This window comes from Fukomys damarensis, unplaced genomic scaffold (genome assembly GCF_012274545.1).
Source record: "Fukomys damarensis isolate Sample0158 unplaced genomic scaffold, DMR_v1.0_HiC HiC_scaffold_25, whole genome shotgun sequence".
Classification (NCBI taxonomy): domain Eukaryota; kingdom Metazoa; phylum Chordata; class Mammalia; order Rodentia; family Bathyergidae; genus Fukomys; species Fukomys damarensis.
This window is the reverse complement of record NW_022900937.1, coordinates 12,917,053-12,936,429: the sequence shown is the minus strand read 5'-3', so window position 1 is coordinate 12,936,429 and position 19,377 is coordinate 12,917,053. Positions and strand designations below refer to the sequence as shown.

Below are 19,377 nucleotides of genomic sequence, written 5' to 3'. Positions count from 1 at the left end.
TCACATACCCTGTTGCTAGGTGGTTCTTACTTGAATTTGATCACCTGAAGTTATATAGCTAGGCTGTGTATGCCCTTTTGTTAATATGAGACACTAAAGACAGTTATTACACATGGCTAGATTATTATTGAACTCACTGGTAAATTTTTCTTTCATTATTCCTTTGTTTTTCCTTGGTAGTTCTGTTAGTTTGGGATTTTCATTTTTACATATTATTTTTGCACATATGTATGTATAACATTCATTTTCAATTTTAAGAGTATATCATTCGTGTAAATTTTTTCTCAGTAGAGGGTCAAACACAGAAGACAGATGATCAGATGAAGCTGTAATTGTATCTCATCAAAGGAAAAGGTCACAGCCTATCTAATGCTCTTCAGGCAAAGATGAATTACAGATGGAAAGAAGTAATCTTGTGGCCAATACATTCAATGAACATCGGAGTGGTGTGGATATGGATGCAGAAGATCAAGAGGAGGAATGACAGCTGATAACAGAAAGGAATGTGACAGAACACGAACACACAGAACTGCAAGACGTGGAGAGTCTAGTAAGAAATACTGTTTTGTTTTGTTTTGTTTTGTTTTTTCAGACAGGGTCTCACTACGTAGTTGAGACTGACCTGGAACTCACTACGCAGTCCAGGCTGCTCTCAAACTCACAGTGATCCTCCTGCCTCAACCTCCCAAGTGCTGGGATTACAGGTGTGCCCCACCACACCCAGCTAAGAAATATTAATTGCATGGGGAAACTAGCTTTTCACATACTGAAGATTAAACTTCGACTCATCTCTCTCACCATGCGCTAAACTAAAATCAAATGGATCAAAGATCTATATACTAAAACAGAAATGCTTAATCTGCTGAATAGGTGAAATTCTTGAAGACACAGGTGTAGGCTTTGTGATCAAAACCCTGGTTCCACAAGAAATATTACAAAAAATCAACAACTGGGGTCACATCAAATTAGAAAAGCACAGCAAAGGAAGCCATTAATACAGTGAAGAGATAACATACAAATGGGAAACAATCTTTGTCAGCTATTCCTCAGAGGATTAGTATCTAAAACGTAAAGAACTCAAAAAATGAGGCCCCCCAAATTTAAAGACTTGATCCAAAAATGGGCATCTGAAATGAATAGACACATCTCAGAACACCAATAAATACATGAAAAAATGCTCAATGTCACTGGCCATTTGAAAATATAAATTAAAACAACACTGAGATTCCATCTTACTCCAGAAGGATCGGCTGTCTCAAGAGATCAACCAACGACAAATGCTGGTGAGGCTGTGGGGACCACCCCCCCACTTTTGGTAGAATGTCAATTGGCACATCCACTATGGAAATCCAGATGGAGATTCCTCAGAAAACCAAAACTACAAGATCCATTTTACCCAGCTAGTCCCCTTCTAGGTACCTTCCCAGAAGAATTAAAGTCATCATACCACAGTTATACATGCACACCCATGTGTATAGCAGCACGATATATAATAGCTAAACCTTGGAAACAGCGCATATGTCTATCAACAGATGAATGGATAAAGAAAATGTACTTATATACAATGGAGTACTACTCTGCCATAAAGAAAGAAAAACTTGAATCATTTTTTAGTAAATGAATGCACCAAAAGACCATTATCCTAAATGAAATAAATCAGACACCCAAGTTTAAATATTGCTGTTTCTCTTGTGTGAGAAACCTATAGTATACATAAGGAGCAAAACGGAGGACGGATACTAGGAAGTAGAAAAAACTTTTTCAAATAGGAAGGGGAAAAAGAGATGAGAGGGAAGGAAGGAAACAAGGATTTAAGGAATAAAGAATTTAAAGAAAAAATAGAGCTTTTGTAAATAAGGAGGGAAAGAAAGGCTGGAGGGAGAGGAAAGAGACCAGAAAAAAATTAAGATATGTTATATAAACTTCCCCTATGAAGAATGTGATCATTATGTACTGCAATCATGTACTAATAAAAGGAGATGAATTGCAGTGACTCTTTCATGTTGTATAAATTATTCATATCTGATAATATACTCAAAATTATAGTTGAATAGCTATGCCATACAATGTGGCTTTAGCACAAAAAGAAAGTACCAGCAACAGGCAAATTCATTACAATTAGTGAAGTGAAAATTTTTATAGGTGTATTATTATGAGAATAAAACCATTACTGGTTGGGAAATAATATGTACACCAATGCCACAAAGAATGGCAAGCAACGTGATTGGGGGGGGGTTATTATGATACCACTTGCAGAACCAAGGATCCCCTGAATAAATTTAGAAAAATCATGCTGCACATGGTGGCACAAACCTGTAATCTCAGCACTTAGGAGGCTGAGGCAGGAGGATTGCTGCAAGTTTGAGGCCAGCTTGGGCTACACAGTGAGTTTAAGACTAGCCTGGACTACACAGCAAAACTCTGTCTTAAAACAACAACAACAAAACCTAACTTAAAAAATCTCATGAAAGAAATTATTAGTATATTCAAGAATGCAGTCCCCCAGGGATTTAGCTCAGTGGTTCCGCCACCCGCCTCACAAGCGCAGGTCCCGAGTTTGATCCCTGGTACCAAAAAAAAAAAAAGGCAGTAAAATGGGAAAAATGCAATGATAGACAAAAGTATGACTTTATGGTGAGGATGGCTGCATTTTCATCAGTATTATCAGTAAAACAGCACAAATAAATGATAAAATTACGTAAATTATGTTTGCCTAATTACTCCTATGATTTACATGTCTATGCCACAGCATTCTGCTGTTTTGAAATTAATGAACCATTTACTTGACCATACATTATATGCAGATACATAGTCATCCCAGCATAAGAACTTTTACCAAAAAAAAAAAAAATGTATTTTACAGCACAGTACAGCCAAATCGAAAATTCTGACCTGTATAAGCAATGACAAAGCAAATATATGGCAAAGTCACAAACTGAAAATCCTTCTGATGTAAAATTTGTTAAACAGACAAATGAATCATTTGTATATTAGTGACTTGTAAAAATCATGCATGTACATTGATGAAGGAAAACCTGGAAACATAAAACCTGATCCTGTCTTTGATTACAAAGAAAGGGGCTGACTTAGCACACCAGATGCCACCCCATTACAGTTCCTTAAGATAAACACTGAAATGGCATTAAAAACTTGCAGGCCCCCAGTTTGCGGTGCGGCAGCTGTACATGCATATTATATACACCAACAATGGGGTACTCACAACATTTCCATTACTGATAGACCTGTGTAGACATGCCACTGGCGTAAATTACTCCAAAAAATCACTTTGTAGAAGCTTATTTGGGGAGGGTGAGAAACACACGCAAGCAACAAAGGGATTATTATAAAATTATGGGGAAAACTGGGTGCGGTGGAGGCCACAAAAAGGTCCTGTAGGCCTGGATTTAGCTCAGTGGTTCTGCCGCCTGCCTTGCAAGTGCAAGATCCCGAGTTAGATCCTCTGTAGGGGGGTCAGGTGCGTCAAGCTGTGTTGTGCACTCTTCACAAATCAGCTGCTGTCACATAGACAATGTTTTAAAGAAATTCAATACAAATAAATTTTTTCAATTTAATTTGATTAGTGTAGGAATTTTTCATTGGTATGAGTAGCACTGATCAATATTTATATCTGTGCAGTAGTTATCCGAGTTCAAGCAACACTGATAAAAGGGATTAGCTCCATCTATACCACCAGTGGCACACGCCGCGTGATGGGACAGTCACGCATGTGCAGCCACCCCCCTTCTAGCCATCAGGAACCTGTTAACACATTCGTGCATTTTCTCATAGCTCTGGAAGCTGGGAAGTCAAGATTCAGCTGTGATCGATTCAGCTTCTGGCCTGTAGACGGCCACCTTCTGGCTGCATCCTCACGTGGTAGAGAAAGTGACCTCTGGTCCCTCTTCGTCTTCCTAGAAGGGCATTAATCCCATCACAAGGTCCCATCCACACACCTTAATCTATATCTCATTAGTTCCCCAAATCCCATCTGACAGAGCTATCACATTGGGTCTTACGGCTTCGATTCTGGGTGTAGTGGAAGTGGGGGCAAGCATTCAATTCCTAACAAGTGGCAAATGTTACAAGGCCTGATTTTAGTATTCATTTTATCACTGATCACATGATATTGGAAAAGCAGCTTGGCAAATTAAGCCTGTCTCCTTACCAACAAAACAGGGGGTCAGACTAGATAATCTCCAAGTGATTTCTGGTTCTAAAACTGTGACTGCTATCTTGCAACCACTCGAACTAGAGAACAGTGCCTGAGCATGAAAATCCGGAATCCCAACACAAGGACTGTATGATGACGCTCCTATACCATAGTGCATGTGGTGATATGGGCTGGTACCTGCCAGTAGCACAATTCTTCAAGCACGGCATGTTTGTGTGTGTGTATGTGTACATACCAGGGATGGAACTCGGGACCTTGCACTTTCGAAGCAGGTTGTGAAACCACTGAGCTAAATCCCGGGCCCAGTAGCACAATTCTTTAATAAGTATAGCAGCTGATACAGGCTAGGGCAGGACTGCCCAATTCTCCTTGACTGCATGCTTACGAGTCCCCTTATTCCCAGGGATATGTGCAGTGCCTCAGTGAATATCAGAAACATAGTACCAAGCCCTCTATCACTGTGTTGTTTTCCTATACCTACCTATGATAAATTTAACTTACACATTAGGCAGAGAATGAGATTAAACTTAAAAATAGAATAATCATAACCACATACTAGTATAAGAAGACTTGTGAATTATTAAAATGTTTATTTCTAGAACACTTCATTTAATATTTTCAGACCATAGCTGACTGTGGGTAACTGAATCGAGACTATGGGTACCAAATAAAGAGAGAAGGTAGCACCCAACACATTTACTCTGTAAGTTTTAGTACAGCCATAAATATCATCAACCTAATAAAAAAAACAAAACTGCACCGTGTCAGGCTTTTCACCTGCTGACTGGTAACCACTGTCTCCTAACCCCCCACACACTCACACTCACACCATTCATTGATTATGGGGCCAGACAACTCTCCTGGAGCAGCCCTACTGTCATCCTTTGGTTATAAGCCCCCCTCCCCATTCTATTTCTTATAAAGCCAAACTTCCTCCATCCGGTTTACAAAGCCTTCTGTGTTTGGCGCCAGTCAACTTCTCCACCTGTTTCTATTACCCTTCAAAGACCTCGCAATCCAGTTAAAATAAACCACCCAAGAGCTCTTACAGCAGTGGTGGCGAACCTAAAGCACATGTACCGCAGCTGATTGTTATCATCGAAAGCTCTAAAAGGTTCACCACCACTTATAGCATATTTTTTAGAATAACAGTGAGCAATATCATTGAACATTGTAAAATTCAGAACACAGGTTCCTCATAGCACACAAACTAGGGTCTGTTCTTGCAACTGGTTAGCACAATTCCTTGAGCTGGCCTCTGTCTCTCATGCCTGTTCCCAACAGTCCACTACCCGAATTCTTCAAGTTAGCTCACACTGCAAGCGCTCAGGGCAGCTGTTTGATGAAGAACCAAGCATTAAGACCAGATCTCTCTCCCTCAGCACGCCGGACCTCGTATTTAACTTCACCTTACTCTTGTCTTCTCTGAGCAGCTACTGATTCCTAACCTTTCCTTTCTGTACTATCAGGAACTGAACGCAGGCAAACTAATCAGCAACAAGAACCACCTGATCGTTGACGACAACAATCAGTTTTTCTGGAAATACGCAGAGCTGGAAAACACGTGAGGCACCTCCACCTGGGAGAAAAGGCCCACCAGCCCGTGGTCAACAACCCCTTATGCAAACTGCTCCTGTATGAGCTTCCTGGCAAGACCATAATGACCATCAGGGCGGCAAGATCAGTGATCATCTTTCAACCTGGTAGCTCCTTGCTTAACCAAGTTCCTGCTCTGCTACCACCCTGTACCCTAACGGAGTGGTTTAGGTTAACAAATTCAAGTCTCTAAGCCATTCGAAGCAGCTTTCTGCCTCTCACAACTATAATTTCTCTTCCTCTTCGAACTCACATAGTATTTCTCTATACCTCTAGTGCTATGTGTCTGTTGCTGTGAGGAAATTCCTAAGGTAAAGAAGAAAAGGTTTATCGGGCTCACGGTTTCAGAGTCTGCCGTCGTGGTCATTCGGCTCCCTGAAGAGGCAGAACATCAGACCTCAGCGCAGGGGCCGAGCACAGCTGCTCCGAGAGAAAACAGAGAGGGACTGCGGTCCCAACATCCCCTGCCAGGGAACACCCCCACGGAATTAATTGCAAATAAGCCCCGCCCCTTAAAGGATTCACCACCTTCCCATAGATTGGCAACCCAGCCTTCGGTCTACAGGCATTTGGAAGATAGTTAAGATCCAAACCATAACACTTCTCTTAAGTAGCTTATAGCTTTCTACTTTGGGTTGAAAAGCTCTGGAAAAGCTGGGCACGGTGGCACATGCCAGTAATCTCTACACTCTGAGAGCCTGAGGTGAAGGATTCCAAGTTCGAGCCCAACCCAGGTAATTTAGCAACTAGGCAAAACCGCGCCTCAGAATAAAAATGAAAAAGGGAATCACTGTGAAGGCCTTGAGTTTAATCCCCCTTGTGGAGGCGGGAACTCTGGAAATACCAGTTTTGGTCCCACGGGACCACAAGTGACCCTAGAGGAAGTGACATCTTAAGTGGCACAGGGAACAGGGAACAGGCCCGTGAGGAGCCAAGTTCTCGGCTAGGCGTAGGAGCGCATACTCCAATCCATCTCCACTTCATGGTGCAGAAACGGGATTAGGGAAGTTAACTTCCTAGGATCACATCCGTGTCTTTCCAATCACATGCCTGGCCTCCTCCCCATGTACCACAATCCTGGCTCACTCGACAAACACTCTGAGGCCTAGGGTACATCAAAAACCAGACCTCAACAATCAGGACTAAACCAACTGCAGCACGCACGGCGCTATGCCAGAGCCCAGGCACACGTACGCCCCGCCCCTGCGTCTCGTGACGTCATCGCGCAGGACCGGGTTCGCGCGTCCACGTTCTTTAAATACCACCTTCCCTGCCGCTCCGGGGTGAGGATTGGGGCGGAGCGTGTGTGTTGTGGGGTCCGCGGCCGGGAGGGCGCCGCCGGAGAGCGCGAGGTGGGCGGAAGAACGGCGGAGAAGCGGCGGGAGGGCACGGCCCTAAGTGTGGGTGGGCAAACAGAGGGCTCGTGGCGGGGGCGGAAGGAGCATGGCGAGCTCTGCCTCCGGCGCCGGCTTCGCAGCCCCCTTCGCCTGTCGGGTCTCCTTTGCCGCCGCGGTCCCCTTGCCTAATCCAACCCCCACCCTCACCTCCCAGTCCCTTACAGGGTCGCAGTGGATTCGGTGGCCTGGGAGGGGCTAAGATTCCCGAATCTGTTACCCTTTCGCTAGCCACGTTGTCATCCCGCTCGGGGTGACAGATCGGCAAAAATCATGTAGCAAATCGTTGCTCCTGATGATAACTCCAGACAGTCCTGTGAATTGTCACTTTAGTTGCCTGGACGTGAGTCTCAGCCGGACGGTTCGTTCTCTTAGAAAGGTCTGAGTTCTTGATAGTCGGAGAACTTTTGCCATGCGTGGTGTGCAGAATGTGTCCCATAACAGTATGGTCGGGAAACAAGATTTTTAACAATAAGGGAGCAGGGAAGAGCTAAGACATACACCTCCTTGCCATCAAGTCCAGACTGTACTAAGAAAGACCCTTCTGGCCCAAGTTTAATGGAAACAGGCTCATCGTTGTTACTCAGCTACAGAGGACCTTGTTCCGTTCATCTGTGGGCAGCATTCCCTTCTAGGCTCACATTGCTTTGACAATAATCAGAGATTCTTTCTCACCTAAGCCAATCCCTTGATTTTGATTGTGATCTTTTGATTTTCCTGGGTTGAAAGTACGTGCTGGAGGGATCCTGCCTATCTTGAAGCCTTTGCTGCCAGGCAACAGAATTGTGTGCTACAGAAATCTAGGAAGATGAGCTCCTGTATATCCATGAGTGAACCAAAGCTAAACTGGTAAGTTCTATCTCTTCCTAATCCGTTGAAGGGGAGTGAGTCTGGGCTGGTGGTTGATATAGGAAAAGATAGCTCCTGGCCCAGAAAGATTTGCAAGAAATGGAAAATAAAATTTGTGGTCTTGGAATTTACTCTCTTCTCATCTTCACATACTGAACACTTCTGATTTATGATTTCATCATGTGTATGTCATTGGTCTCTTCTGGAAGGGAAATGCTGGGATTTTCTTGTACCTAAAACCTTTGCCTAATTCCATACAAATAATAAAAGAGGTAGGGCCTCTTTAAAATTAGACACGCTTCTTTCTCTTATGTTACAGTCAATATCAAATGATAATATAAATGTGTAGATTGTATTCTGTATTTTAGAAGTGCGTGAGAGCTTCTCAAATGGCGAAACCAGTTAAGTAATGTGGTTTTGCAGCCATGTAACTAATGCATGCTTCTTCTTTAGGTCATTTTAACATATGTTTACTGAGTCAGCCAAGGATGATACAAAGGTTGCACAGAGGTTACAAAGATTTTTTAAATAGTACCTGACTCAGAGATTATTAAATCATTATGTGCAATAATAACCTATTTATTGCAAAAACACTCTTATTCCCAAAGGAGCCCACAATCCCTTAGGTCTTTGACTTTGTTTTACAGTAAGTGGAAATCTTAGAATTCATTGAGATATTACACATGCAGTACCTTAACAACATAATAAACTTTAAGCCGGGCAGAATGGTGCGTGCCTATAATCCCAGCTTTTCTAGAAACTGAGGCAAGAGGATCACAGGTTCAAGGTCAGCTTGAATAAATTGGTGAAACCATGTCTCAAGAAAAGTACGGGACAACTGGGCATGGTGATGCACACCTGTAATCCCAGCATTGTGAATGCTGAGGCAGGAGGATCACCATGAGTTCGAGGCCAGCATCGGCCACATAGTAAGGTCCTGGCCAGCCTGAACTACGTAGTGAGACCCTACCTCAAAAAAAAAAAAAAAGAAGAAAAGAAAAGCACAGGAGGTAGCTCAGTGACAGAGTGCATGCCTAGCCCAAAGCCTTTGGTTTAATCTCCAGGGTCACAGCAAAACAGAGGGAAGGGAAGGGAAAAGAAGGGTTTAGCCTGGTCCATAGCAAACAAATTGTAATTTTACCATTAATACCCTAATCATAGCAAACACTCATAAAAGCATTAATAATTAATTAAACAGCAAGCATTCTAAAATTTCCCATTTGGGTACTGCATCAGCCAGAAGTTATATTTGATTAGAGCATTCTATTGTAGGTTTTAAGAGTTTTCCTTGCCAGGATTGTAAAGTATGTGTCCAGATGTTGAGCACATTTTTCTTACACATGTACCACTGGCATTGTGAAACCAAATGTGGTGTAAAATCTTTGCACATGATCGTAACCTTTGAAAGAAACTATGGTTTCTCACATAGTTCCACTAACTGTTGTCCTTCCTACATTAATGATTCTCAAGGTTTTCAATTTTTTAGTTCCTTTATTCAGCCAGCATCTGGGGGATACTTAACTACAGTACACGGAAAGCATTGGCTGTAGGATGTTAATCTTGATTAATTCTGGACTTACGAAAAATCATACATCACTTCACAGATGATTTTAGCAAAGGCACCCCTTTGTCCCATTTGCCAAGTTAACAAAGATAAGTAGGATATTCAGTGTTTTGGTCTGGTATAATAGTTCTTGAAAAAAAAAAAAGAAGCACATTCTTTTTACCAAAGATCCTAATGTTATGCCCCACAGCCAGAGATGAGCCTTCCTCTCTCAAAGACTTAATTGTTCTATCTTTAATCCTTGAGTCTCTCTGACGTTTATGTAATTGGGTGCTACAAGAAAAGCAAGAGTGATTGTAGGAGCTAGAAAGTTTCATAAGTGGCCTGAGCTTACTGCTGCCTGAGAAAGCATCCAGGTTCACAGATCTGGTTCATGAAATTAAACACATTAAGACGTAGTTGTCTAGCAAAAGGGGGTAAAGGGCATGGAGTCATAATTTACAATTGTACCGTTATGCTTCTGGTCTAGTGTGAAATTTTGAATTGTCAAATGCAAATAAATTACTTTATTTCACAGGGACATTTCCCCCAAAAATGGCCTGAAAACATTTTTCTCTCGAGAAAACTATAAAGAACATTCCATGGCTCCAACTTTAAAAGAATTATGTATTTTGTCTAACAGGTAATATGTTTATTCATGTGGCTCTTTATTTTCATATGTAATTATTTTTCTGGTGATTGCAATTTATATCTATCTTTACTATTCCACATTTAAATGAAAGAAAGTTTAAAAATAGAAAAAAAACTACTGTTAACACTTTATCTCTCTCCACACATGAGCAAAACCCTATACCCACATAAAATGGGATCATTCCCATTTTAAAATATTTATAAAACTCTTTTACAGTTTGCTTTTCCATTAAAATCAGTATTTTGTGTTTCTTTCCCTGCTTCTATACATATAGGTCAATTTTTTTTTTTTGTTTTTTTTTTTTTTTTTGGTCCCGGGGATCGAACTCAGGCCCTTGTGCTTGCGAGGCAGGCGCTGGAACCACTGAGCTAAATCCCCGGCCCGTATAGCTCAATCTTTTTTCCCCACTCTTCTTAGTAGGTATGTGTTATTTCATTATATAGAACTTTTACTTCATTTATGTAGTTCTATTTTGTAAAGTGTTTGTATTCCTTTTTGTAATTGTAAATAATATATTGGTGAGAATTTTTTTGTTTTTTTCAATTTAAAGATAAATTCATGGAGGGCCAGGGAATTAGTTCAACGGTTCCTCTGCCTGGGAATTAGTTCAGTGGGTTCTTGCAAGCCCAAGGTCCCAAGTTCGATCCCCAGTACCAAGAAAAAAAAAGATAAATTCATGGAAATTGAATTATTTAGCTGTATGATGTATGCCCTTTATATTTTGATAGATACTGCCAGATTGCCAAAGCTTTTTTTCCTCTCTGGGATGAAAATGACTATTTAGTGATAATTTTCACTTTAAAAGAATTATGTATTTTGTTAACCTCCCTATAGTAGCAGCTCTTTTCCTTTTGACTGACTTTATACTCCATTGCAGATTAATTGGCAAACCAGCAGTTGTAGACTTAGGGGGGAGTTCCACATTTCCGTTCATCCTTTGTTCTTTTACCAGGGAGGAAACCTATATCCCCATCTTTTCCTGCCTTCTCATTTTCCTCTCTGCCAGTTACCACCTCTTGTTCCTATATCTTTATTCTCTCCCATTTTCAGTCATCTTGATCAGTAGTTGAATATGTTCAGGTTTTCCTGTGTTAAATATTCCCTGAACTCCACATTCCACTGCAGACACCATCTCACGTCTTTCTTCATTTGTTCTTAGACTTCTTTAAAGACTTGTGTATGCTTACTGGGAGAAAATGAGCAAAAAAAGCTGTATGACCTATGGAAAACATTTAACAAAATAGTGAATCCTTCTCTATCAGTAATTACTTGAAGTAGAAGTGGATTTAACTTCCTAATCAAGAATCAGATTGACAGAATATAGTAAAAGAAGGATAAAAATCTTCATTCACTGCATAACCCATTGTGCTTGCTTTCCGCTGAGCATCCCACTCTAATGTAGTTTCCACCTCCACTGCAGCAATGAACCTGCTCCTCTCATGGGCCTCAGTGAGCTCTGGACTAGGAGCTGTCTCGCTCTTCTAGTTTTCTTCCTAGTATTCTGGTCATTGGTATTTCTCAGGTCTTTTGCCACCCTTACCTTCAGGCTTCTTGTCATGGCCAATCATCAGATTCCTTGAATATTTAAGAAACATTTATTTTGCACTTTTTTGTTTTGTTTTTTGGTATGGGGATTGAACTCAGGTCCCTGTGCTTGCGAGGCAGGTGGTGGAACCACTGAGCTAAATCCCCGGCTCTATTTTGCACTTTTAATACAACCTTTTAAATGTGAACTTCAAAGGATTAAAGTCGTATCTATGGAGTTCATTTAGCTTATAGTAGGTGCATATGTATCATACTGCACGCATACGGTAATATGCCCCATCTTTTTAATGCAAAGGAGCATCCTGTGTACAGTGGCCTATGCTGTACTGGCCTTAACCTGATGTATCATGGTAATGATATTGTTCTCTTAGCACATACAGTTTGACCTCATTCTTTTCAGTAGCTGTTTCATCTTCTATTGATGTATATAATTTTAAGTGACTTATTGATATTCATTTAGCTCCTTTCCATTCCCTTAAAATTGCAGTAAATAAGGCAAATTTTTGTAAGTGGAAGATAATGTGTGTATTTATTTTGATAAATGTTTCCAGATTGCTATTACAAACATTCATGAAGCAAGCACGTTTGAATGTCTTCACTATTGCCAGGTTTAGAAAATTGATAAACCTCTTTATGTATGTGCATCTGTGGATTTAAAAAATACTTCTGTGATTCAGCTTGTATCATTTCTTACTGACAATTTCATAAAATTTACCAGTTAAATAATTGCCTTTGTTTATTTTGATTCCAAAATGCCCATCAAACTGTAGTATCCTGGGATTTGCAAACCTACGTCTTTACCTTTTTTAAAAAATCCTCTTACCACTTTTGAACTTTTATCTCGCTTATATTTCAGACTAAAATATTTTGATACTGGTTTTGCTCATCCTTACACTGCTTCTTAAAAATGTTAATGGTTCTCTTCGGGTCCACTTCATTCAACTTAAGTTGAGTGTGGCTTATAGCCTCGCTTTGAACAAGGCAGAGGGCAAAGTGAGCATGCTGGTGTGTGCCTGTGATCCGTCATGCTGGCAGACTCTGGGCAACTCATCAGCTGAATCCCTGTCTCAGAATAAAGAAATAGAGCTCAGGATGGAGCTCAGTGCAAAAGCCTTGGACTCGATCCCCAGTACTACCAAAAAAAAAAAAGAAAACAAACAAAACGTAGGGAGTAGAGGACATTTGGCTGGTGTTTATGCCAAACTCCTGAGATATTTTATTCTCCCTTTAAAATCTGCTTATTTTTCTTTAGATTTCTATACAGCACAAAATAACTTACTGCGTAATTTACCTATACATATATATATAACATATATATGTATATGTATATGTATGTATTTATGTATTATGGAATTTTGATATATGTTTCTCGACTTTTTTTTCCTCTAGTCCTAAATTTTATTGAGTATTGTTATAGGAAGTGGTGGATTTTCAGACGCTACAACTAATTTACAGCTGTTTTTTTGGTGGAAATACCAGGAAGAGTATGAACTTTTTATTAGCCCTAATTTTTCATTTCATTTTATGTATTCTCTCACATGTTGGAAAATACTGACATTTTTAATCACACCACTTTTAACAGAAGCAGGCTTTTTTTCAACCCTTGTCCTGTCACAAAAAGGCTTTTACTCTTATTTTCCACCCCCCCGTTTTTTTGAGACAGGTACTTACTATGTAGCCCAGGCTGACCTTGAACTCATGGTGATCCTCCTGCTTCAGCCTCCTGATTGTTTTGTTTTTGAGACAGGGACTCACTGTGTAGTCTAGGCTGGCCTTGAACTCACTATGCAGCCCAGGCTAGCCTCAAACTTGTGATGATCCTTCTGCCTCAGCTTCCCAAGTGCTGAAATTATAGACATGCACCACCATGCCCAGCCAAAAAGGCTTTACTCTTAATTTCAACATAAAAAGCTTTCCTTTTACTCTCCATACTCCATATATGTTTATAAAATGAAAGAACCAATGGAATTGTATGTTTACATATGACTAATGTAGTAAGTTAATATGGTGTTTCCCGTCAAGCAGCAAAAATGAATTATGTTCACTATGAAATATTTGGAAAGGTTATGTAAGCAACTATCAGAATGCCCCATGAGCCACTTATATAGAAATAATCACTATAAACATTTGCCTTTTTTTTAAATTAAAGATTCTGGTTGCAGATATTTATAACTTGAGTTTTAAGCCAACAAGGAGAAAAGTAGTAGCTTTAAATAGAAAAAAGCTGAGTCTTTAACCCAGTCTTTATAGAAAAGTAAATCAAACTCAGGAAATACGGGTAGACTCCGAATGGAGGCCAGAATATTATTTCCAAATGGTACTTTTAAAGAAGCTGCCATACCAGCAGTCTTAAAGTACAGGAAGCTAACAATATTGGATTCTGCTTTTTTCATATAATCTTTCAATAAAATGAAGGAGAATGGGTAGTTAACAAAAGGAAGGGTGGAAACTTCAGACTATGAACTGAAATAAAATATAGTGCTGTAAATGGGGATAGAGAAACCCTGTAAGGTGCTTTTGGTTTACACCCTGATGAAGATTTTGACAGCACTGCGCTCGGAAATGATCTTGATGTGCTGCCATCTCATTCTTTGCTGAATGTAGCCAGTTTAACTGCTAGAGTTCCTTGACTTTCCTACTCCGGCATATCTGAGTCAGCACCTTGTTGTTGCAGCAGCTTAATTAAATTTGCCAGTTTGTGCCACAAGGACAGACATGTTCTCATATTCAGAGAGACAGCTGCGAAGCAGCATTGTTAAGAGTTGCAGATACAGTACCGTTAGGTTTGAATAGCTCTCAAGACATTTTCCGGTGAGAAATCAATTTGCTGTAATACATCTCTTCCAAGATCAGCAGTTGATATTCATTTTGTTAACCTGAAATGTGCTTATTTTTATACAGTTGTTGAAAAAACTCTAGTAGCTAAATATGCCTTCTTCTTTCACCTGCATTATTTTCAGAGCCAGTCTGACCATCCTAATTTTAATTTCCAAAATTCTTTTCCCATTAACTAACCAGCTCTTCTGATTAGTTTTTCATCTTGAGTATTTTGCTTTATTTTGGGGGAGTAAATATTTCTCTCATACTGTTTTCAAGTTTTGAAATTTTTACCATACTTGTTCTAGTCTTATAAAGTTGATTGAAACAAATCAGGGCTAATTTTGGATTGGGTGAACTCACCCTTTGTCTAGACACAGATCTAAATTCTTAATCCTCAACTTATCTGGTCAAAACCCTCCCACTTTTTATAAAAAATATGTATAAGAAATAAGACACTTCTATTAGCCTGAAATGAAATTAGTAGCTAATAATTACCACAGTCTTAATTTTTAAAATAATATATCTTAAATATATAAATGTGAAATAAAATGAAATGATGTATAATGTGTATTTGGTATGGAAATACGTAGATGCTACTACTAGGTGATATATAGCAGTTACAATAATAAGGTCAGGAGGATTGGAGTAATTCATTGGGAGAGTGCTTGGTATGTTTGTGCTCTTGCAGTTCAAAAAAAGGAGACTGCACTTAAGAGCAGTAAGATAAAATTAATACCATAAAAGAAATATAGACAAGGCCAGGGATTTAGCTCAGTGGCATCACACCTGCCTTGCAAGTGCATTGCCATGAGTTCGATCCCCAGTACAAAAAAATAAAGAGTCACAGACCATTTAAAAGTGAATAAAATGTAGGATTAGAATATACAACAACAGACCAGAATTATTTTAACAGTTGTGCAGGACAGTGTAGCACATAAGTATTTCTTATTAACCCTCTTCACTCATTTGCCTCAGCTGTACCTGCAGCTTCCACACTGCCCTAAAGAAGTAAGACCATTGTGATTAAGAATCACTGCTCTGTGTATTTCCCCTCCCTTCTCATTCTTCTTCTTTTTTTTTTCTGGTACCAGGATTGAACTTGGGTCCTTGCACTTGCAAAGCAGGCTCTGGAACCACTGAGCTAAATCCCCAGCCCTCTTTCTTCCTCTTAATCCCCAGTCACAATATCTTTAGGCTTCTTTTCCGTCATCTGCTTGGTATATTGAGTTTGAAAACCTAAGCTCCCCCTAGTCATATTTTATTGATATACATACTTAACTTTTATTTCGTCTCATTTACTTGCTAATCCACTGACTCTTAAAGTCCTGGAGAACAGAGTTTAGTGCGCTTAATGTTTGTTGTATCTCCAGTATCTAGCATAGGCTGGAACATATACATATCAGTAAATGTTAATGAATGGAGAAATGAAGAACGAATCGACAGATGTCCGTCTTTCTCATTAGGTTCCTCCCTTCCTCTCTGAGTTTGTGAAGCCAAATCATAGATATTGTGGCTATGGTAGAAATTATGGTTGTAGAGGCCAAGGAAATGTAGCTTTTGGTGGAATTTCAAATTATCTTACTGAAAATATAGAATATAGTAACTGATTAACCAGAATAAGGAGAGATGGTGATCAAGAGAGGACACTTTTGGTCAGATGCCTTTGTGGGGGTGGGGGTGATTTTTGAAAATTGGAGGTAACATTTCGTAAACAAATCTGGAAACAAGTTCTCTAGCCATCAGCTACTTTCCCTAGTGTGTTTCATTCTAGATACACCGGGATTTTTCTTTTGTGTCCATGAAAAGCATAGACATACCCATGCAAATAGCCATGTATTGGACAGCTTTTCTAAAACCACTGCTGCTTCCTTAAAATATGGTGCACAGTTGTTAGAATTTTCTTCTTAATTCTTGAGATAAACAGGAGACGAGAAAATTTTGCAGCTCTGTGAATTCATTAGCTTCACGTTTGTGACTGTTCCTGTTCTGCGTTGCTTTTGTTTTCATATTAACTGATATCCCTTACTGAAGAATTTATTTGTTAAAAAAAATACCATTGTATCAAATGTAAATGTGAATACAGTTGGCAAAAATGATTTTCCCCTCTTCAGTAAAGGGGGAAAAATTTCCAAATTAAATGAAAAGTGTAGCACATGTGCCTCTTCCTCTGCATCAGGTAGTTGAACGTAAGTTTGCAATACGGTCCTTTCCGGCAGAATACTTAATTACACTAAATGGTAAATATCAAAATGCAGGTGGCAGAGTTAGATAATAATCCAGAGTTTTCTCAGTTAATCACGCTATATTCTCCCTTGTGATTGAGAATCATGAAGTGCCATGATAGTAATCTTCGTGTGAAAAGCACATATTTGTAAATTGTATTTTTTTTTCCAGACATAGAGGGGAAAATTTGAATGCCTCAGCAAGTTCTGTAGAAAACGAGCCAGCAGTTAGTTCAGCATCTCAAGCAAAGGAAAATGTTAAAACCAGAGTTGGAATGGTTCTTCTTCCAAAACCAAGAGTGCCTTATCCTCGTTTCTCTCGTTTCTCACAGAGAGAGCAGAGGAGTTATGTGGACTTGTTGGTTAAATATGCAAAGATTCCTGCAAATTCCAAAGCTGTTGGAATAAATAAAAATGAATACTTACAGTACTTGGTATGTATTCTGTTCTTTGGCTTCAGCAAAAACACTAAACATCAGGAAATGTTTTAAATTTTCCCCTGTTATCTTAGTGGTGTATTGATAAAAATGGAAAAGTAAGACATTTAAGTGTGTGTGTCTCCAGTTCATCTCAAGTATTAATGATAGAACTTTTATACAGCTTATTGTGAAACTATTGTCATTGCTTAATTATACCTTAATATTCAGTTGTATAAATGATGCAGCGCTGACATCTTTTTAGCAAAATCGTCATTCATATCTATTATTGTTTCCTTAAGATAAATTCTTAAAAATAAAAATTCCGGATCACAGTTTGCTTATTTATACAGCTTTGATCTACAGTTACACATGGGTACATTTTTCTGTCAAAAGTTTGAACCAGTTTACTTGAACCACAATTGTATGAAAGTTTTCCTTAAAGCTACCTTAAAGCTATTTTTACTAATACGGTACATCACCCTTTTTTTGGTTTTGTTTTGTTTTGCTTTTTGTTTTTTGAGACAGGGTCTCACTATGTAGTTAAGGCTGACCTGGAACTCACTATGTAGCAACAATCCTCCTGCCTCAGCCTCCCAAGTGCTGGGATTACAAAGCATGTGTCACCACGCCCAGCAGACATCACCTTTTTTGCCTCTAACCAGACATGAGGAAGATTGTGATTTCTTATTTTACCTTAATTGATAGTGATTACTAATTAAAATTAGTAAATTTAATTAATTAAAATTAATTAAAAAGCATTTCCCGTATCTGTGAATTATTTTTATTTCTTTTTTGCTTTACCTATTCATATTGTTGGCTCATTTTTCTACTGTTTTTAAATAAAATGTTTAATTCCTAAGTGTGCACTAGTCATTTGCTTTTCTGTTTTTATAGAATATTTTTTTTCTTTTTATTTTCTTTTTGTGCTGGAGATTAAACGTAGGGCCTCATGCATGCTAAGCTCATGCTGTACCACTAAGCTACAGTCCTAAGCCTTAGAGTTTTTAATAACATGTTTACTGGGGCCAGGGATTTAGCTCAGTGGTTCTGCTGCCTGCCTTGCAGGCTCAAGGATCCAAGTTCAATCCCTGGTACAAAAAATTTTTTAAAAATTTAAAAGTAACATGTTTATTCTTATTATTATAATCTTTGTTAACTTTTTCTTTGTGTTTTTTGCTTTGGATTTGGTTCTATAATTATTAAGTTCAAATTATTAGAGCAGTGATTGAGAAGTGTTTCTAATGAACTGTTTTATTCCAAGACATGTCTACTTTTTTAAAAATCAGGATATGAAAAAACATGTGAATGAAGAAGTTTCTGAATTCCTAAAGTTTTTGCAAAATTCTGCAAAGAAATGTGCACAGGATTATAATATGCTGTCTTACGATGCCCATCTCCTCACAGAGGTAAAAAAAAAAAAATTACATTTGTGCAAACTGCCAAGTGATAGACAGTAGGAGCTTCTGACATGTGTGATGATCCTGCCAAAAGCCTGGGGAACTGACCATATTATCAATTTTGAGGACGAGTTATGTGTAGGCCTTTTATTCTTGTACTGTAATAGTAGAAATACTGGCATCTCAAAATTGTGAACTTTAGTACAGTCACGTGCATGATACTTGTATTTTTAATGATTCACCTCCATAGAGTAGTCCACAGAGAATGCATTCTGAGACCCTCTGACTGCCTGAAGGTGCATATAATTACATGCACTTGTCCTGTCCATACATACATACATATGATAATGTTTAATTTGTAAATTAGGCACAGTAAGAGTTTAACAACAATAATAAAACAGTACGGTTACAACGGTTACAGGGATATGGTGTCATTCTCTGAAAACATCTTACTGTGCGTTCCTCTCCGTGCTGTGATAGTGTGAGATGATCCACCTGTGTGATGCGAGGAACTGAGGTGACAGATGTAGGCGATTTGGTAACTTTCCAGGCTGCTACTGTCTTGCTTGTACTTGAGTGCAACTGCTGCCGTACCATTGGCAGTTGATCTGGTAACTGAGGTGGCCGTTAAGTGATGTGCTGGACAGAAGGTGACTTACTGAACAGGGTAGAGCTTGGGATTTTGATCACACTCTCAAAACGATGCATAATTTAAAACATGAACCGCTTATTACGGAAATTTCCCACGTAATATTTTCAGACCCCAGTT

General features: G+C 39.2%; 1 protein-coding gene across 5 annotated transcripts in view; it reads left to right on the top strand.

Moving 5' to 3' along the window:
* The first annotated feature begins 6,984 nt into the window (after window positions 1–6,984).
* Window positions 6,985–19,377, top strand: part of Ice2 (interactor of little elongation complex ELL subunit 2) — a 47,256-nt gene continuing 34,863 nt past the window's right edge. For 2 of the 5 annotated variants that reach the window (XR_004514304.1, XM_010641232.3), the window contains exons 1-5: window positions 7,006–7,119; window positions 7,891–8,010; window positions 10,092–10,196; window positions 16,965–17,226; window positions 18,498–18,617. Coding sequence is in view for 4 of the 5 variants with exons in the window: in XM_010641232.3 (XP_010639534.1) it covers window positions 7,970–8,010; window positions 10,092–10,196; window positions 16,965–17,226; window positions 18,498–18,617 (528 nt within the window). In the remaining variant the exon portion in view is untranslated. Of the gene's footprint in view, window positions 7,120–7,230; window positions 7,541–7,890; window positions 8,011–10,091; window positions 10,197–16,964; window positions 17,227–18,497; window positions 18,618–19,377 lie in introns of those variants that run through there. The other 3 variants (XM_010641233.2, XM_010641234.3, XM_033756043.1) reach the window with 3 other exon arrangements.